This window comes from Artemia franciscana, chromosome 2, assembly GCF_032884065.1.
Source record: "Artemia franciscana chromosome 2, ASM3288406v1, whole genome shotgun sequence".
Lineage (NCBI taxonomy): Eukaryota > Metazoa > Arthropoda > Branchiopoda > Anostraca > Artemiidae > Artemia > Artemia franciscana.
Window position 1 is genome coordinate 11,759,750 of NC_088864.1, and position 20,464 is coordinate 11,780,213.

Here is a 20,464-nt window from a genome sequence, read left to right on the forward strand (position 1 = left end):
TCGAAACATAGCGCACCTCCAGATCACCTCTTCCGAATATTTAAATCTTTTATTCGCCCAATTATGGAGTATGCAGCTCCTGTATGGCATTTTGGACTGACGGCTGAGCAAAGTCCCAGGCTCGCAAGAGTTCAGGAAAGAGCTCTAATGATAGTTTCGAAGTAGGCAGAAATGTTGTATGAAGAGCTGCTGACAAAGTTTAAAATATAAACTCTGGAAAAAAGAAGAGAGAAACTCTGCATGGATTTCGGAAGAAAATTTGTGATCCACCCAATCCACAAAACCCTGTTCCCCCCTCAATCCACAACAAAACGACTTTCGCGCAGGGTTGCAGTGCCTGTTGAGAAAAATGTATAACGAAAATCAGGACGATTGATTAGTGTTCTGTTTCTGTCTCTCCCCCAGCCCTTATATAGAGGATAAATTTCAGTAGGTTTCAAGTTTAAATGTCACTTATTTTAGTTACTAAAGTTCGGCTAAGAAAAATCTGAACACCTTTTCCCGTGTAGTATGTATTCATTTTTTTGACCTGCTTATCTTCTGTATATCTATTCATATTGTGTACCTTGGGGAGGCGGAGTAGGCAAAGCCACGCCCGGAAACATCCGAGTCTGAGATTCAATCTGCGTGTCGAAAGGACAAGAACATACAAATATTAAATCTTATAATATTTCTTTCCAAAATATCGAAAATAGTGTTAAATTCAAAAAAAGAAAAATTTAGGCAATATTTGCATTTAGGTATATAGGCTGTACATTAGAAACACCCTTAAAAAAAACTGACTTAGTTTGTTTTCACTGTAAACTTCAACCATTAATCTTAACTGGAATCGTAGTTGCCGTTCATGAATCAGTTTCAAATGTTTTTTTTTCTTTTGACTTCTTTTAAGAAAATGTCTTTTTAAATTATTTATTAATTTAGGCTAGTTCGTTCTTTAACGGGCTGCAACCATCGCTGCAATCATGATTGAACCCCTATCTTTCACATTTTCTAGGGGGATGGGGCCATTTGCACCAATTTGAGGGACAGGAGAGCATCCCTATACTTCCTCTGGAGGAAGAGGGGGCTGGGCTAAAGTCTCCAAAGTGCAAGTTTACAGTATTCTAAAGAGTATAAACCCTTAACGATTTTAAAGACCTCCTCCCATCCCCTTAAAAAATGTTGAAGGTCTGTCCATTGCTAACACATGACAGAATCGTTAGTAAAATAGTTGGCATTATTTCACATTTAAATTTGTTCGAACTTTTCCAAGTACAGGGTAAAAAGGTCGTTTCGCAGAGACTAGGGGATAGATCCCTCCCAGGGTTAATTTTCACCCAAATTGTCCAAATATCAAGGGCTCCAATCAAGGGGGGCTTCCCATTGATTTTTAAAAGTTCCTTTTTTGGTATTCTCTTTGAGAAATGCCTTTGTTAGTTATTCTTATTAAAAAAACGACATTGCCCTCCTAGATTAAAAAAAAAAATCTAAAACACACTTTTTGTGAATTAAGGCCACTGGGAAAGGTAGGAACGATGGTGGTGTACTATCTTAAATAAATAAAAATATGGGGGTGTAGGGGGGCTATTTACCCTCCAATTTTTTGATCACTTAAAAGGGACCCTAGAACTTTTAATTTCCGTTCGAATGAGCCCTTTCCCAAAATTCTAGGACTATTGGTTCGATGCAATCGCCACTGAAAAAAAAATTATGTACCTGTGAGCCAAAAGGCGGACTTTCTCCCCTTTTTCGAAAATCAGACAAGTTCTCTTAGGCGCATAGCTTTTGATGGGTAACACAAAACCTAATGAATTTTATATATTTTGAATCAGCATAACAACCGAGTTCTTTTGATGTATCTATTGACATCAAAATTCCGTTTTTAGAATTTCGGTTACTATTGAGCCGTGTTTACAGTTTGGTACCACGAGCTGTTTGATGTAATTCGATTGCGAAAGCTATTAATTAAATAAATAGAAGCTCTCAGTACGGTTGCTCAATGAAAACTTTGATTAAGGTGACAAGGAGCATTTGCATTTCCTAGCGTTACTGAGATACTGACCCCTTATTCTGAAAAGAAAAAATATGGAAGCAGTAATGTCGCTCTGCAACACTATTTTGCAAAAAGTCTGCTAGAACGTATTTGTTTCTTTCAATTGTTTTTTTTTTCAGAATTAAATATCTGATTCTGAAACATTTTAAGGAGCTTAACCAACTTCTATAATTGTTACAGGTTAACAGGCTCTCATTAGGACTTTTTAAATTGCGTTTCGATATTTGGAATAAATTTAGTTATAATATATTCTGTTCATTGCAATTAATTGGGGAGAATAGAGGAAAAATAAACCAAAAGAGAAATTAGAATTGTTGCATAAAAATCATTGGAAAATTTATGTGAATTTAAGATTCCATAAAATTCACGTCCAGAGGTCTTTTTGGGGTCCTGGGCTCTTACCTCAAGGATCCCTCTTTGATTATCGACTAATCATGGATAATGTCTTCTGCAAAACTTGTCTTTCTGTCAATACCGAAGCTAACATACAATTTCCTTCAATTTCAGGATGATTGGCTACCCTGCAATTTCCGTTCTTCGGTATTTCGACCCTTTTAGATCAAATATTGGTATTTTTGTGGCATAAAAAGATAGAAAACGGGACTGACGTAGCCTAATACATTTCATTAATTGAAGACATCTATATTATTGATCTAGTCATTTAGTAGTTAGCTAAAGATTATTTAAAAATTAGACTTATGTGGAAAATCTTTCCCTCCAGACAGTTTCTTAAAAAAAAAAAAAAAAAAAAAAAAAAAAAAAAAAAAAAAAAAAAAAAAAAAAAAAAAAAAAAAAAAACTTTGGGTAACACGGGCTGTGGCAGCTGCAAATACTGCTAAAACTGGTCCAACATGTTTAAATTCTAGACTAAACAATAGGTGAAAACAGATATAAAGCGATTTTACTCTTAAAATCATTATAAAAATGGAAGCGCTTAAAAATGTTATTATACAAAATTTATTAACGAGATCAAATTAAAAAGCACTTTCAGGCTACTCAAGAAATTCAAAAGCTTCAATCCTGTACAAAAAATTCATATCAGTCTAACCTACGAATCAACAACAATACTTCGAAAATACTTAACATGTATGGCATTAAATGTTACAGATCTTCAACCAGTGCTTCCACATTTTTCCCCAAAAAACTTCAAAGAAATTGTCAGAATATTATAAATTCCTGTAGAGTAGACGTTTGAATAATGATACCAAAAACTCTTTATAATAACAACTTAAATATTGATAAAACTATAAATTATACTGAGAGGCTAAATACGATCCAGCTGAATTCCACTGTGAGTGGAAACACTGGAAATAAATTCAAAAGTAAAACACTGCTTTACACTTGAGTCACATTTCTCCTTTTCTTATCACTAGCTAAAGAGGCGAATGAGCCTTGTAAACTAGGATTGGCATAGCTAATTGCTCTTAAAGCAGGCTTAGGAAACGTTGGAGGTGGTAATTTTGATCCCTGATAGTCCCTTTCATATGGCGGTGGTAGCATGGGACCATCTGATTGGTTTGAATTGTAACTGTTCGGGCTAGAGCCACCTCCCAAGTCATATCTTTCTGCTGGGGCAGGGTAGTGAACAAAAGCTGTTGGCTGTGCACCGTATTGTGGCTCAAAATTTTTGAAATTGTCGATATTGCGAGCGAAACTATTACGGCGTTCGTGTTCTTGAAGTAACTGTGTGGCAGTCCAGTGAACAGGTTGAGTTGGCTGGATTGGTTTTTCTGATTTCTGATGAGTAACTAAGAGCTTTTCAGGCTGAGTATTTGGGCCTTTTCCTTCTTCTGAGTAAATGCTCACCTCAGCCAACGTTTTATTGTTATTATAATTTAACTTGTTCTTTTTGTTTTTAATCACAACAAAACAAGCTACAATGAGCATTAAAGTTATTGCTACACAGCCACCAGCTGCTATTCCGGCTATTGCAATATAACTTAGCTTCTGTGGAGAGCGGGGAATCAGTACAATTTGCCTTGGTGTAACTATTTCATTTGATTCTGTAGTTGGAGGAGAGGGCATATATACAGTTACCAAGTTTGAAATTTCATTGTAATTATCAGATTCATCAACAGCACGAAGAACGAAGTAAAAAACAGTGTCATAAGAGTTGAAGTGAAAACTGAAGTTTGATGCTATTCCAGCCATTTTTGGAACAGAGGGTAGTGGTATAACAGGTAGTAAATCAAACAAGTCTGGGTCATAAATTTCTTCAATGATGGAGGTGTAACGTAGATCATACTGAGAGGCTGAAAAGAATGGAAAATATTATTGATCTATGCTTTATATACTTTTCAAATTGAGAAAAAAGTTTATAGGGTAAAAACTTGGAGCCTAATCTTATTCTAAGATTATAAAAAAAACTAGTTTTTTAAACTGAAAGTAAGGAGCGATATTAAAACTTAAAACGAACAGAAATTACTCCGTATATGAAATGTGTTGTCCCCTCCGCAATCCTTCGCTCTTTACGCTAAAGTTTGACTCTTTGCCACAATTCTGCTTTTTAAAACAATTAAAAGCTTTAGCGTAAAGAGCGAGGGATTGCGGAGGGGACAACCCATTTCATATACGGAGTAATTTCTGTTCGTTTTAAGTTTTAATATCGCTCCTTACTTTCAGTTTAAAAAACTAGTTTTCTTATATAATTTCTGAACGTTTTTGAATTAATGCATGTTTGATTTTGGCTCTCCACATATAAATTATTAAAATGAAATTTGCATATTAATTCCTTTTTTGGCTAAATGGCTTTCTCTTAGTTTTGATCAGACGATTTTGAGAAATAAGGGATGGAGAAGGAGGCCTAGTTGCCATGCAATTTTTCGGTTACATAAAGAGGCAACTATAAATTTTAATTTTTAACGAATTTTTTTATTAGTAAAAAATATACGTAACTTAAGAATTAACTTACGTAACAAACTTTTATATTCATTAATTTTTATTATGTATATGAGGGGGTTTGTATCCTCGTTAATACCTCGTTCTTTACACTAAATCGTAAGTTTTGTCCTAATTCTTTAAGAATGACCCCCTGAATCAGAAAGGCCGTAGAATAAATAGTTGAAATTACTAAAAATACTATAGCATAAAGAGCGAGGTATTTATCTCCTCCTAAATACCTCGCTCTTTATGCTAAAGTATTTTTAGAACCCCTCATATGCGTAGAAATCTCTGTCCGTTTTAAGTTTCAATGCTACTCTTTACTTTCAATTGAAAAAAATTTCCATGTTTATTTTTTCATTTTTTTTTTTATAGTAATTTTAGGAAATCCTGCGCCCTTTTCATTGAATTTCTGTTCCCCCATGACATATTTCTCCAAGGAAAGATCCTCCCACATAGCCCCCTCCCCTCAACCCCAGCCCCAAAACCAAAAAAAAAACTGAAAACGACTGTACACTTCCCAATAACCATTATTATATGTAAACACTGGTCGAAGTTTGTAACTTGCAGCCCCTCCCCCAGGGACTCTGGGGGAGTAAGTCATTCCCAAAGACATAGTTATTATGGTTTTTGACTATGCGGAACAAAATGGTTATCTCAAAATTTTGATCTGTTGACTTTGGAGAAAAAAGAGCGTGGGAGGGGGCCTAGGTGCCCTCCAATTTTTTGGTCACTTAAAAAGGGCACTAGAACTTTTCATTTCCGTTAGAATGAGCCCTCTTGCGGCATTCTAGGACCACTTGGTCGATACGATGACCCCTGGGGAAAAGAAAAAAAAACAACAAAAAACAAATAAACACGCACCCGTGATTTGTCTTCTGGCAAAAAATACGAAATTCCACATTTTTGTAGATTTTGCTATAGGGTTCTCTGATACGCCGAATGCGATGGTGTGATTTTCGTTAAGATTCTGTGACTTTTAGGGGGTGTTTTCCCCTATTTTCCAAAATAAGGCAATTTTTTTCAGGCTCGTAACTTTTGATGACAAAGACTAAATTTGATGAAACTTATATATTTAAAATCAGTATGAAAATTTGATTCTTTTGATGTATATTTTAGCATCAAAATTCCGTTTTTTAGAGTTTCGTTTACTATTGAGCAATATCCAGAGGGGGGGGGATCCTTCATGGCTTAAGTTCAATTTACTTTTTTGCAGATCTTGCTAGCATTAACACAAACCTAACGAGCCAAAAAAAGATCGTACGAATTTTATGAGGTCCCTTCGTAAAATTCCGGATCTGCCGTAGCTTTAAGGATTTTAGTCCATAGAACTGAAAAATAGATTGCAACACCATATCAGATATCATGGAGGGGAAATAAAGGTGACAGAGGGAGAGAGAGAGAGAGAGGTACTACAAGGCTGAAAAATGGTTCTAGCTTGAGGAGAAGCTTGGCTGCTTGAAAATAGAAAACTTTCAAATTTTCCTTTTTTGAAAGCAGTGAATCCGATAGTTTTCAGGCTTTTGATGATTCCGTGAGATACCAGAAATTTAAAAATTCCACTAACTATAAAAAAAAATTTGAGTCCGCTTTTTTCGTTCTTAAATTGAAAGCTGACAAATAAGGACTCGTTTTTTTAAGGCCCGTGTTGTTTCTCCTCTTTTTCTTAATAGAAAATCGACCACAGTCAACTTCAGAATCAGAAGTCAATCTGCAACCTTCAGCGAAAAGCTTTACAGAGAAAAAAGTTGTTTCTACATAGTCGTTTCTGTCATATCTAGGAGGAATATCTCGAACCTTTTCTTTTCGAAAGCTGATTCTTCTCAACCAAAAGAGGGCAGCCTGTGGTTATGTTCCAAAAACACAGCTTCGAGTTATCATATCAACCAACCGATTCAAATACGACAAAGGGATCCAGTATAAAAGTATCTTTCTATATAAGTAATCTCTATGAAAGACTAGTCATAAAAGTTTTGAGCCTTTAAAAGTGACGTTCAATCATATGCGTCTCTTGGAAGATCGAAAAAGAAAAAGCCCAATTGGGTCAGGGGGTCCCGTGGAACCGGCAATTTCAAAGGAGAGAAAACCCGGCGTTGGGTCCAACTGTCAGTTTTATGTGTATTTTAAGGTGGAAAGTTCTTATAGGTTTTGAAAATATATTAGAGGATGGGCTAAGCTGTGTGGTCCGTCAATATAAAGTAAAAAATTAGTAAATTCGGCTCATAGCCAGTTCCTGTACCTGTACACATAACTTAAGGTGATACTGGAAGTCTGACTAGCGATAGAATTCAAGCAAAGGTTAGAAAATATCTTGCGTTGATCCCAAATATTTGTCTTTGGAGTCTAGTCTCCTCAAGTCTTAAGGTTTTTGCTCCCTTTGCTATTTTTGCTCTGTTATTTATCTTGTCTCCAAAAGTTCTTTTTGTATTGCAAAGGCAACTATCTTGCCATAATTCCATAGCTGATATTCAGTTCTATCCATCTACCGAATTATATTTTTTATATGGTGTTAGATGGAAAATACGTTAAATATTAATTAAAAATTTTCCTTTTATAAGCAAGTTTAATTCCTTTTCAGGGAAAATAGAAGCAATATCATAATTCTGGGACGGTGAACAGATAGAACTGTAAAAATATAACAACTGTTATGATCAACAGTTTTTACCTGTACACATGGAGACATAGGGGAAATATATGGCCAAGGGCCTATTCTGGGAAAAACTTGGAACTGGAAATTTTACTTTTTCCATGTTTCCAATATATCCACACCTTCTTTAAATAATAATCTGGCAATCCCACAAGGAATATATTTTTGTGTTCCTTTCTATGAGCACAAACGTTAAAATGAGATTTTAAGAACATGATGTTATAGCTTATAAAATGTTTTGGGCCACGCCTAGTCACAAAAGCCAACAAATATTCTTATTACTTAAAAGGCCAAAAAAAATTATTAGTTAAGCTGCTTGACTTCTATAGAAAACAGCGGAATCTTACTCACAATGGATGAAATAACAGTGAGGCATTTTACATTTTAATTCTAGTTATTTCTAAGCCCTTTTTTGTAGAATTTGTGTTAACTTGCTAAAAAAAAATAAATAAAGACTAACAATCGATTTTTTGTGAAGAAAACTGCAGATTCTCAAGTCTGTGTCCAAGAACCTTTAGACTTTAGAAACCTGGCAAACACAATCTCAGCGTCTTTCCTGAAGCCAAAAATCTTAAGAGTTGTTGCCAAAACTGTTTCCTAGACGTCTTTTCACACCTCACAACCTCTTATTTTAGATAAGCTGTGGCTGTAAAAGAAGGCAGTGCAGAAGTTTTGAACCGTCTTTCACCTAATACCTGAGCCTATAACTTTTCCTTTCCCTTTCTACCAAGTTTATACCCAACAAAAAATTCCCACCTGAATTTTCTCTCTTGAATCTTTTGCCTTTTTTGCATCTTCCTTGGCTTGCTTTTATGCAACTTTACCTAAATGTATTTTGTTTTTTGATTTAAATAATAATTAGACTCATTTTAGCTTCTGAAATTCATTTTTGAAAAACGTAAAATTTTATTTGATTGGGCCACCTATAATTTCCTGTGTTTTTCATACAATTGCTAGTTTTCTATCTTTCAAGTCTCAATCAAAGTAAATTCATAGGTAAGTTTATAGGTAAATCATTCCTTTACTCTTTTAGGATCTCGATTGCCATCTATGCAGTCATAGCTCTCAATTTTGAAACATGCCTAGAAATGTTCACACTTAAACTTACTACATACATACACACGTAAGACTTATTTGACAGAAAGACATTTTTTATGCCAAAATTTTGCTTAATAGTTTGCTTAATATTTGTTTTTGCGAAAAAACGGAAACAAAGAAAAAAATTGGTAAAAAATAATGCTCATAGAGTTTTTTCGCTTTGTTGCATATTTATCACGATAAAGGAGTATAACACAAACAGCCATGGAATTGGAAAATCTTCAAAATGACATTAGCAATGTAAAAATTTCATGTGAACATATTGGCAATTAAAATTACTGTTGCACATTGGGATTATAATGTATAAAACAATGTCTTATCTGGTGAACCTTAAAACAACGCATTATCCCATTTAGTATTTTTAGCTCCTAAATAGTATTATATTTACCTGATCCATGGTCATAGTCATCCCCAGGAGATGTCCAATGCATGTTCACTAATTCTTCTTCTTCTTTCACGAATATTCTCAAATCAGCAATACGATTTGGTGGTATGATATCACGGGTGTTAGGGGGACCTTCAATGACTGTTAGGGAAGGACAAGTTATAATTCGTGTAAACGCAGGAAGGTATTCACGATCGTCCAACGGCACGACAATTTGGCTTCCACAACAAGGGGAGATCCCTAAAAAATGTGGAACATGTAAACACGCTTATTTGAATTCAAATAACTTAAGGTGATACTGGAAGTCTGACTAGCGATAGAATTCAAGCAAAGGTTAGAAAATATCTTGCGTTGATCCCAAATATTTGTCTTTGGATTCTAGTCTCCTCAAGTCTTAAGGTTTTTGCTCCCTTTGCTATTTTTGCTCTGTTATTTATCTTGTCTCCAAAAGTTCTTTTTGTATTGCAAAGGCAACTATCTTGCCATAATTCCATAGCTGATATTCAGTTCTATCCATCTACCGAATTATATTTTTTATATGGTGTTAGATGGAAAATACGTTAAATATTAATTAAAAATTTTCCTTTTATAAGCAAGTTTAATTCCTTTTCAGGGGAAATAGAAGCAATATCATAATTCTGGGACGGTGAACAGATAGAACTGTAAAAATACAACAACTGTTATGATCAACAGTTTTTAGCGAGTATTGTGCAAAATTAGAATAAGGTGGGAAAAATCCAGTAAAAAGCTAGCTTTAACATATGTCTACTGATATCACTGTTTTTTGAGGTTTCACTGAGTATTTTGAAGTATCACTGAGAACTGTACATAATTAGAATAAGGTGGAACAAAATTCGATACAAAGCTGAATTTAAGAAGAATCTTACCGATATCACTTTTTTAAGTTGTTTGCCCATTAAGTCTGTTAGTAAAAGAACGGTAATTGTTGCCAACAGCAACAATTGTGAGTGACTGTTGTACATTATTAGAATAAAGTGGGACAGAAGATCCATTACAAAGCTAGTTTTAAAAAATTCTTATAGATATCATAGCCATGGAGCTTTTGTAGGGATTTGTAGATTGTTATGTCATTACTTTACTGTTATATGGAAAATAAATCTATCTATCTATCTATCATTGCTTTATGAAGTTATTTACCCAGTAAGTCTGCTAGTAAAAAAAACGGGAATTGTTGCGATCAGAAACAAATTGTGAGTGAATACTGTGCATATTTAGAATAAGATGGAAAGATAATTCAATAGAAAGCTAAGTTTTAAAAAAATGTTTACCGAAATAGTTATTTTTTAAAGTTGTTTGCCGAGTAAGTCTGCTAGAAAAAGAACGGATTTTGTTGCGAACAGCTATAATTTTGAGTGACTGTCTTACATTATTAGAATAAAGTGGGACAGAAAATACATTAGAAAGCTAGTTTAAAATAGAGGCTTATCGTTATCATAGCCATGGAGCCTTTGTAAGGATTTGTAGATTGTTAAGTAATTACTTTACTGTTATATGGAAAATAAATTTATCTATCTATCTATCTATTATTGCTTTTTTAAGTTATTTGCCCAGTAACTCTGCCAGTAAAAGAATGGAAATTCTTGTGATCAGCAACAAATTGTGAGTGAATACTGTGCGTATTTAGAACAAGGTGGAAAAATAATTCAATAGAAAGCTGAGTTTAAAAAGATGCTTACCGATATCATTATTTTTTAAAGTTGTTTGCCCAGTAGCTCTGCTAGTAAATGCACGACCATCGTTGTGATCGACAACAATAGTGAGTGAGTATTGTGCTGGACCAGAAAGAGGTGGAACAAAATAGCGTGAGTAAATACCATCTCCTGCAGTAATATCTGGATCTGAAATAATAATAAAAGAGTATAACTGTAGGGTTCTTTTTTACTTTAGAACAAAGTTTTAGTAAGATAATTTTTATAATTTCTAATAAGAAATTTTTTTCAATTGTCTTTTGAATATCATTTCACGAATAAAAAAACGCATAAAACGAACAAAATATAAAAGTTCTGTTTTATATTACATTTAACCAAAAGTAAAATAAAAAGGAGGAATAAAAGTCATGAAAAATTTAAAGAAAGCTGGAACATTATGATTTTTAACTATGTTTAGCTTAATTTAGTAAAACAGTAACAGAAATAATGGAATTGGGATTTGTTGATAAGTTGGTGTAAAAATTGAGAGTATTAGGTTGCCCACCAGGCAGTACCGAAGTACTACTTTTGATTTTTTTTTGGGAGGGGGGGGGTACGGGAAGGGCTTTGAAACAATTGGGAACAGTTGATAAAAAAAATTTTTATGCCGGTAAAAACAGAAAATGAGACCACGTTTCATAGCCTTATGATTAATACTCCCAAAGGTACGTACCACAATCTGGATTGGGTGGGTGTTAAAATGGTGTTTAACCAGATGATGTGGAAGTACCACTTTTGAATGATTTTCTACTGAAGGGGGGGGGGACTTTGAACACATCTGAGAGTCATTAATAAGTATTTTTTAATGTCACCGAAACGGCTATTTCAATACCAAAAAAAAACACCACATTTCATTGCTTAGTAGTTAACACTCAAGAGCGCCATAATTTCTCTTGGTGATAAAAAGGTTCTAGGCCATCGATGAAACAAAGTTTAAATGCTACTTCAGGGTTGGGGGTGACTTTGAACATTGGTAATACCTTTGGCTAAGCCCTTTTTAGCGCCGGTAAAAATACAGGAGTTCAAAAGTAAAAGTAAGTTTACCTCCACTTCCATTGTCAGATAGAGCGATTTCCATATTTTGATCGCCACCATAGTTAACTATAACTGCTACTCTTGCGTCTCGGATTGCCATATCTCCGACTTTTACTTCGACATAAAGAATGATTGGTTCTGAAGACGTGTTTAAGGGGGTTTTTCGATCAAAGCTTAAAAGACGTGCAGTTATAGTTTCTTTGGCCAGCCGTGGTCGTGATGTAACTTTGACAAAATGTGACTGGTGCTTTTGTGGCTCCCGTTCAAAGGCATACTTCCACAATCCAGGCTAGAAAGGAATGGGAATAAATAAGAAAAAATAACTTAGTGACCCAATTACCTAGTTAATCAATTAAATAAACTTGCAAGTGCAAAGACTATCAAAATAAAATGTCTTTTTGCCCCTGACCCATCTTAGGTCTATTTGTATCTTAAAACCCATATTTTCTAAAATTCTTCTTTTGGCCGTTTCCAAATTGTAAAGTTTTTAGGGCAATACTACATTTTCGACAGTCTTACAACGTTAAATCGTGAAAACAAATAATCAAAACGAATAATTTAAGTTTGACAGTACTTTTCATCTATAAAAATTGAAACATTAAAGATCTGTTGATTTTAAAGACAACTCCTTCTTCAAATGACCACCTTAAGCTGTTTAGTGCCATCTGTTTTTAGCATACTTTTGCTGGTTTTTAAACTTTTTTTTAATTTGGTATCCACAACGAATAAAAACTGGTTTACCAATTTTCTTTAGTTTTAAGGTATACGTGGTTGTGAAAGTTTCACCATTTATCAAATTTTAAAATTAAGTTTCATTTTAACTATAACTAACGGCATAAGTGGCTTAAAAAGGCTTTTGTTTTTTCGGTGAAAACATGACAATGGCATGGAATAAAAATACTCACTAGCGTTATCGAAGTATTATGAGCAACAGGAAAATTTGGTGACAAATCCGGTTTTCAAGCCAGGTCTTAGGCGCAAGACAACACCAGACGGAAGAATCAATGGGAAACAGCACCACCTTTTAAAACTAAGAAATTGATAGTCAAATCCAACCCAACCACTGAAGTAAAATGATGTTTTCAGTTCAAAATAAATTTGTCAAATGATTGGAAATGACCTCAGACCTGTCCACCAAGTAAATCGTTTTACTAAGTTGGGAATTGATGCCTTTAAATCCTGGCTACCTTAGCCGGAATATGAAAATAAACATTAGTATGAAAGTGTCTTAGGTTGTTATATGCAATTTTTGATGGGGGAGGGTCAAAATAGACAAAGGAAGACTCAAGAGTTCAAAAATTGAGAAAAATTTACCATTTACATTCTTATAAAATTGATTTTCTTACAAATGTATCGCATCATATACAAAAGAAACTTAATTCAAAAGAAGCTAAGGTGAAGTATGTAAGACAAGATGCAGAGGAGAGACAAAAATGGGAAAAATAAAATCAAAGTCTTAATAAATATCCATAGTTTACCGTTTCGATATTTGCCAGAGTTGAAAAATATAAGGCTGAAAAATAGGCTTCATCTCGTCCTTCGTAGACAACTCCTTCTGGTGACGTAAGCCATAAATTTTTTATATTTGGATGATCTCGGCTCGTAAAGTATAAGGCGAAGTGTGTATTCCTTCCGAGGGATGGGTCAAGAAAAAACGTTCCGTTGACAAAATGTTCCGAAGACGAATCCTTGTACTCCGCTTTGTGAACCTATAAGTATTTTATTAAGAACCGTCACTTTATATAAAACACATTTAATTAACTTTGTTTAGGTGACCTAATCTACATAGAAAGTCAAAAACCCTGTACAGGGTATGCATCGGCATTAATTTAATGTGTGCAGATAATGTTAAAGCTATCTGTTGCTTGAAGAAGAGTTGGACATGACCTCGGAATGAAGCTTAAATCATTAAAATGAAGCGTGAAAATATTTACTGTTCTTTCCTAAGATATTTTCTAGAGATAAAAAAGTAAAATAAGATACGATTATAAATAAATAAAGACTAGCTCTATAAGAAAACAGTTGACATAAACAGTGCTGTCGCCATTTGACGCATGGGAAAAAGGGCAATCTCCGCTCAAAAACTAACAAATCTGTCAAAGGGGGAAGAGGAAATATTCTTGAAAATGGGGTAAAAGCTTATTTCTGCCGTATTATTTTCCTCCGAATTTACAGAGCTATTTTTCCATCCACTGATATAAAAGCTGAAATTTAGCCTCTGGAACAAATGCCTTAAAAACAAACTATTGTTCTGCCTACTTAAGTTAAATAAAGGACAAACTTCGTAGTAAATCCAGTTATATTTGAATCTTTTCCCTGCCTTCACCTTCAACAGGCTTTTAAAGAAGCAACTAAACAACCAAAATACAGAATGCTTCATTGTTCTTAAATCAGACACTCATTCCCAAGAAAATATTAACTGATACACACAATCTTACCAATGGCTGTATAAAAAAAAATTCTGTTCATGGGAATTTAAGCAGGTTTTTACAGAGTATATTTTGTATTCCATTTTATATTTGCTTTATTTTCTCTCATTACTTTTAATTCCTATCTTCTAATTTTATAGCAGCTCTAACTTTACTTCGCAGGCTTAAATCCCTCTAAATCGACTTGATAGCTTTTTCCTGTCAATAACGAATAATTTCGTTATAATTTCCTACAGTTTCCGAGGAAAATATTAACTGATAAACTCAATCTTACCAATGGCTGTATATAAACTTTTTTTCTGTTCATGCGAATTTCAGCAGGTTTATACAGACTATATTTTTTATCCCATTTTATATTCTTTTTTTTTATACTATGCAGGCTTAAATCTCTCTAAATCGAATTGATAGCCTTTTTCCTGTTAATAACGAATAATTGTCTTCTTTGGATTACTATTGTTCAATAGTCAATGTTTTAAATTCTGGTAAAGCTTTTAATTTTAGCTGACATGGCAAAAATATACAGAGTTTAAATAATAGCGCAATCTCAGCAAGACATTCCGTGCAAACGCTCTATAAGTTTAGTAACAAAAAACATACATCAGAAATTTCATGATTAGACTTAATTTCCTTCGACACGAAACTGAAATAAAAGGAATCTAATTTCGCATTTAAATTAGATTTTACGCATTCAAATACTTCCCTATTACCATTCAAGAAACGTATATTTTATTATCAAGCTAAAGAAATAGAAAAATCTTTACTAAGAACGAAAATGTTACTTAGTATGAAACAATTAAAAACGACTTATCATGTTTTGAATTATATCTGCATTTTTCCAAGCCATTCTTTTCTCTTTTATTTTTATATTAATTTCTGAGTAATGTTAGCGAATTAATTTATTCCTACTGAGGGAGAAATTTAGAGTACTCGGGAACCCTACACCAAAGAGAAAAGGGAAACACGAATGAGTTGGACATTCGGCGATTTAGCATGAGGAAGATAGGGTTTAAAACCATTAGCACCATTGATAACGCAGGGTCTGAGGGCTTTACTGTAAAAACAGCCAACAAATAAACGTTCAAATGGGGATAAATTCATTTATTAGACAGTGAAAACATATACAAAAGTCAGAAATACTCTTAAAATACAGAAATACGAAATTCTGACTTTACAAACTTTTGTATCTATTTTCACTGTCAAATTAATAGTCTTATCCCTATTTGAAAGTTTGTTTATTCGTCATAGAAAGGCAATGTGGTCTGGAAAAAATGCCTAATGCAAGTTTTTACGTAAAAAAAAACCCAGCTAATTTCACAGAAAAATTCGACAATTGATATAATTAGCCTGCAGTATTATGGGATCAATCTCTCTGTTCATGATTAGCCTTTTTGTCCCATCCAGTGTGTATGAAGTAGGCCCAAGGGAAACCAAGCTATTTGACTCTAAACTGGTAGGCCTACTGGTGGTAAAATTCTACTCTCATAGCCCTCTACTATATTTTGAAATACCAGAAGAAACAAGCGCGCAGTAGCTTAGAGCAAAAAAATAACCAAACTATAGACGGTGCTGATAGTTATTCTTTTCGACACTACCAGCAGTTTCCACTCTTACAAGTTTCCAATACTCTTTTTAGAGTATTGATATACTCATTACGTACTCTCTACGTGAAATTACTCTTTTATGAGTATTTACTAAAAGCACATAAAATTTACAAAATTACAGAGCGGAGTCCGCCAACTCCATAAAAAGAGAAAAAAGTTACAAAGTTTATTGGAGCGTCCGTACAAAATTACTTTGAGGGAAGTGATTCGTCAAGACAGCAATAAGAAATTGTATAAATTAAAAAAATAAATCACACTTCTCTTTAGATTTAGAATATCAGTGGCGAAGAGTTAAATTAAATTTATCGCAGAGACTAATTTTGGAGAGGAGCTTCTGATTTGTCTCTCTTAATAGACTCGGTAGCTCTTAGCCAGCCCTTAAAGAGGTAACGTGATTGGTTGCGTAAATTTTAATGTATACTGAGTGACAAATGATAGCAAACAAGAAAAACCGTAAAATGAAAAATTCACAAAAGTGGAATACAAAGAGCAAATTATGCATAAAGAGTAAATATACTAAGAGATAAGAATGCAAATAAACACTTAGTTTTCTTCGACGAAAAAAATAACTAAAATAAACTTCAAATTTATCCATATATAGAGGAATCCAATTTCATATTCAAATTAAATTCAATGAAATCAAATATTTTCCGTTTACTATACGATCATTTTATTATGAAGCTAAAATACAAAGAAAACAAAAAATACAAAAAGATATTTATTGCGAAGCAATTAAAAATGACTAGCCATAATCTGAACAAAGTAGGCAACATTTAGCCACGTCACTTTGTTGTCTCTTTATTTTTTATTGATTAATACCTTCATTAAAATTTCTTTTGTCTGTTATACATGTAATTCATGCTAAATACTAAATCTACAGATGCTGTGTCAGTTAAATATATATATGCATGTGGTTATATCAACGATGCTAGTCATGAATTCATACAAAAAATTTTAACCAGTACATTTTTTTTTAGCTTTATGACGAAATGTAAAATAGTTACATAACTGAGGCAAAGTTTAATAGGTTCAATAAGTTTAATAAGAGTATATAAATTTAAGTCAATTTAAATGCAATGAATAAGTAAGTAAATAAAAAAATACAAATAAATAAGCTCAAGTAATAGGTAAGAAAGGTTAAGATGGCTAAGTCACAGGGGTAGATTCATAGTTTAATGTTGGGGGGCATCAAAGAAACTTGGGACCCCAATAGTACTCTGCGCCCCTCTACCCCTTTGATTAGTACAACATTAGAACTGAGGACATAGGGGGGCATGCCCATAAAACCAACCCCTGGATCCACCCATCTAAGTCACATTTAACAAACGAATTATAATAGGCTGCCAAATCTATGTTTGTTTGACATCCATCTGGGTCCATATGGGGTTAAAGGGGGTCATACAAATAGATTTAAAAGGAACTAGAACTTCAAAAGAGGAAATAAAGAGGGGTGTCAAAACAGATTTGGGCGGAGAGAGATTGTGTGCAGCAGTGTGGGCCTTGGTGGGCCCAGTGAGCTGTAACCACAGTGGTATGTACCTTTGTTATTCCACAACTACTGTCATTTATTGTCTTTAATTGCCATGTAATTTCACAGCATTCTGACCATTATTTCCACTATCAAAGAATCTAGATGATCAATTTTGAATGCTGCTATTTTCTTTGAATAAAAATGACTATTATTTATACTAATAATTATTATTCACGTTTGTTAATAATGGCAAGGAAACAGGGGAATATCCTAGGGTTACCCAAGGATTAGTACTACAATTCATTAGTAATAGGATAGGGATATCAGTATGTTGTGAATGAAAGACCATACAAAGAAGACAACAACTATTTTCATTGGCTACCTTTTTTTTAACTACAATAAATATTGTTTACAGTTGTCGATAACGAAAATTTGGGGCTCTGTTAGGGCTAACTAATGATTAGGACTACTAATCTTAGGACAAAGTAGAAGTATGACAAAAGTAGCAGTAGAAAACAGACACTACTATTTCCGTGATATTACAAAATACTACTTTTGTGATATTACTATTATACTGCTGATAGCACTGCGTGATATTGCTATATGCTTATTTAACTTCTACTACTTCTACTACTACTACTAACAACAACACACCACAGCACCAAGCCACCTGAGACCAACACAGTTACGCGCGCTTCTCCTCCTCCATCCCGATTTATTCAAAGCCTCCCTCTTTACACCCTCTCAGGAAGTTCCCAGTTCTTCTTTATGACATCCTCCCACCCCAAACGAGGACGACTTGCTTTCCGTTTAGCCCTAGACGGTTGGCCGTATAAGTAACATCTTAACCTACTATAAGATATCACTATTTTCCTGATTGACAATAAAGAATATTTTGAGAGGTGGTTCAATTTATTTTTTGTCAAAAACTAAAATTTTGAAGGAAAAATTTCACAGCCACGAGTCTCATGAGCATTAAATGAATTTATTTAGCAGTTAATTTCAGAAAAAAAGTATTTTGCTAGAATAAATCACCTTCAAACTATAAAGACCAACAATATAAGTACGAACAAATTGTAAAAAAATACAACTAAATATGCCATCTACTAGCTAAATAGGAATATTAAGTTAAATATCAAAACACTTAATTTTAAAAGCGAAACATTAAATAAATATATTAAATATTTACCAAATACGGCAGATGATTGGATCCAGGCGTTCCAGTTAAATGAAATTGCATCAAAGCAAGCAAAGCATCGCCTAAAGAGACAAGTGTCTCAAGCTGTACAGAATTTCCTGAAGAAACAGAATAAACTATGCCACCAGTCTCTTTTGCCATATATTCCTGATGCTCAAAATCTTTTGTGTATGCAATAACTGATATTTTCATCTTTTTCTGCTTTGCAAGAACTGTGGCTGTATTTATTTCATTTCTGCTCGTTGTTCCACTTGTTACGAGGAACAGGACATTACCGGCAGCCGAACCGCCATCTTTTTCAAAGAGCTGAAAATAAAATACGAAATAAATTGTCAAAAATAAGAAATGGTATTAATGAGAATTTCAAATCGTTATTCAGCACTTCATGATACCCCGTTCACCTTATAGACGCATAAGTAGTTTCCTAACTAATGAATTCCAGGATTAAATTAGACAAGCAAAGCGATGGAAGAAAAAAAAAAGTATGGGTCAACTACATTAGCTGACTTGAATAATTGTAATATCATCAAAAACCAGGGCATTTTCTTTAATGAAGGTTAATGTTTCTGTAAAAAAAAAAGAGTTTTTCAACGCTGTTAACGCTGTTTTAGAGATAAAATAGTTTATATAACACTAGTTAATTATTTAAAGGCTTCATCTTGATTCTTACATATTTAGTTTTTGGAGATAAAGATAAATCAAATTAATCACTCTTACAACATTAAAAATATAAAATTGTCTTCTCAATGTTGTGATCAACGTTGCCAACTTCTTAAAATAAACTGTATCAGTTTTCCGACTAAAATTGTACCACAAGGGATTAATTTGTACCGTGTAAACAACAGGTTAAAAATTTGCCGACCCAAAAAGAAAATTTTCTATAGAATAAATGTTAAACAGATATCCAAGTCAGAAAGGAGCAAATAAGGCAAAAATATACAGGAAATTTTGTATTGTGCGAAAAAAATTTCTGAATGTGCAAACTACGTAGACCTCTAAATTGTACCAAAAACGGTACAATTGTACCGCGCTGGCAACACTGTTTTGAAAATATATCGCAGTTAATTTTCACTCTAACATAAACCACACAAATTTTATGGTTTGTTGTTTTTCTTCTCACATAAACCACACTATTTAAAAGCGTTTCCAGCATATGCAAATATCCTGATGAGGTAGAAGTTCCTTACTACTATAAGTCGTTTCCAGATTTCAGTATAAGTTCTCGCTTTTCGCAAGATAATGAATAACACTCACCAAGAATAGCTTCTTTCCACTTTTAATCGTAAAAAGTTCAAAAACCTTTCAACGCTTCAAATAAGAAGGACTAAATTAAGAAATTTAATTTGTTGAGGAGGTTTTTTTGTAACACTTGTGAAGAATAGCGAAAAATTTTGATTTACCGCATTTCACATTGCCATTTAGGGAAGGTTTTACGCTATGGAGCTGATTATTATGAGTAATTTATGAGGGATGACTGATTTATGAGCTGTGAGTAGGTTTTTCTGAACAATCATAAAGGGGTTTTATTTAAGTTTGTCAGCAGCAATGTGAAATGAACATTTTGGTAATGGACAGCAGTAAGCCAAAAGAAGTTGAGGAACTTTTACACTATGTATGTTAAAGGAAAAAGGAAAGGCAAAAAAAAAGAAAAAAGAAATAAAATAGAGATAGTTTCAGAGAACAAACCAATGGGTTTGTTGTTCATTATAATATAATTTATAATTTTGCTAATTTTGGTAATGGACAGCAGTAACCCAAAAGAAGTTGAGGAACTTTTACACTATGTATGTTAAAGGAAAAAGGAAAGGCAAAAAAAAAGAAAAAAAGAAATAAAATAGAGATAGTTTCAGAGAACAAACCAATGGGTTTGTTGTTCATTATAATATAATTTATAATTTTGCTAATTTTGGTAATGGACAGCAGTAACCCAAAAGAAGTTGAGGAACTTTTACACTATGTATGTTAAAAGAAAAAGGAAA

General features: G+C 33.5%; 1 protein-coding gene across 1 annotated transcript in view; it reads right to left on the bottom strand.

Annotated features, from left to right (window-relative positions):
* Positions 1-2,911: 2,911 nt before the first annotated feature.
* LOC136037282 (calcium-activated chloride channel regulator 1-like) overlaps positions 2,912-20,464 on the bottom strand; it is a 58,626-nt gene continuing 41,073 nt past the window's right edge. Inside the window, exons 7-12 of the mRNA XM_065719920.1 lie at positions 18,477-18,791; positions 13,265-13,495; positions 11,796-12,075; positions 10,740-10,901; positions 9,046-9,282; positions 2,912-4,284 (exon numbers count right to left, since the gene is read on the bottom strand). Coding sequence (XP_065575992.1) covers positions 3,368-4,284; positions 9,046-9,282; positions 10,740-10,901; positions 11,796-12,075; positions 13,265-13,495; positions 18,477-18,791 — 2,142 coding nt within the window. The 3' untranslated portion in view covers positions 2,912-3,367. The remainder of the gene's footprint in view (positions 4,285-9,045; positions 9,283-10,739; positions 10,902-11,795; positions 12,076-13,264; positions 13,496-18,476; positions 18,792-20,464) is intronic.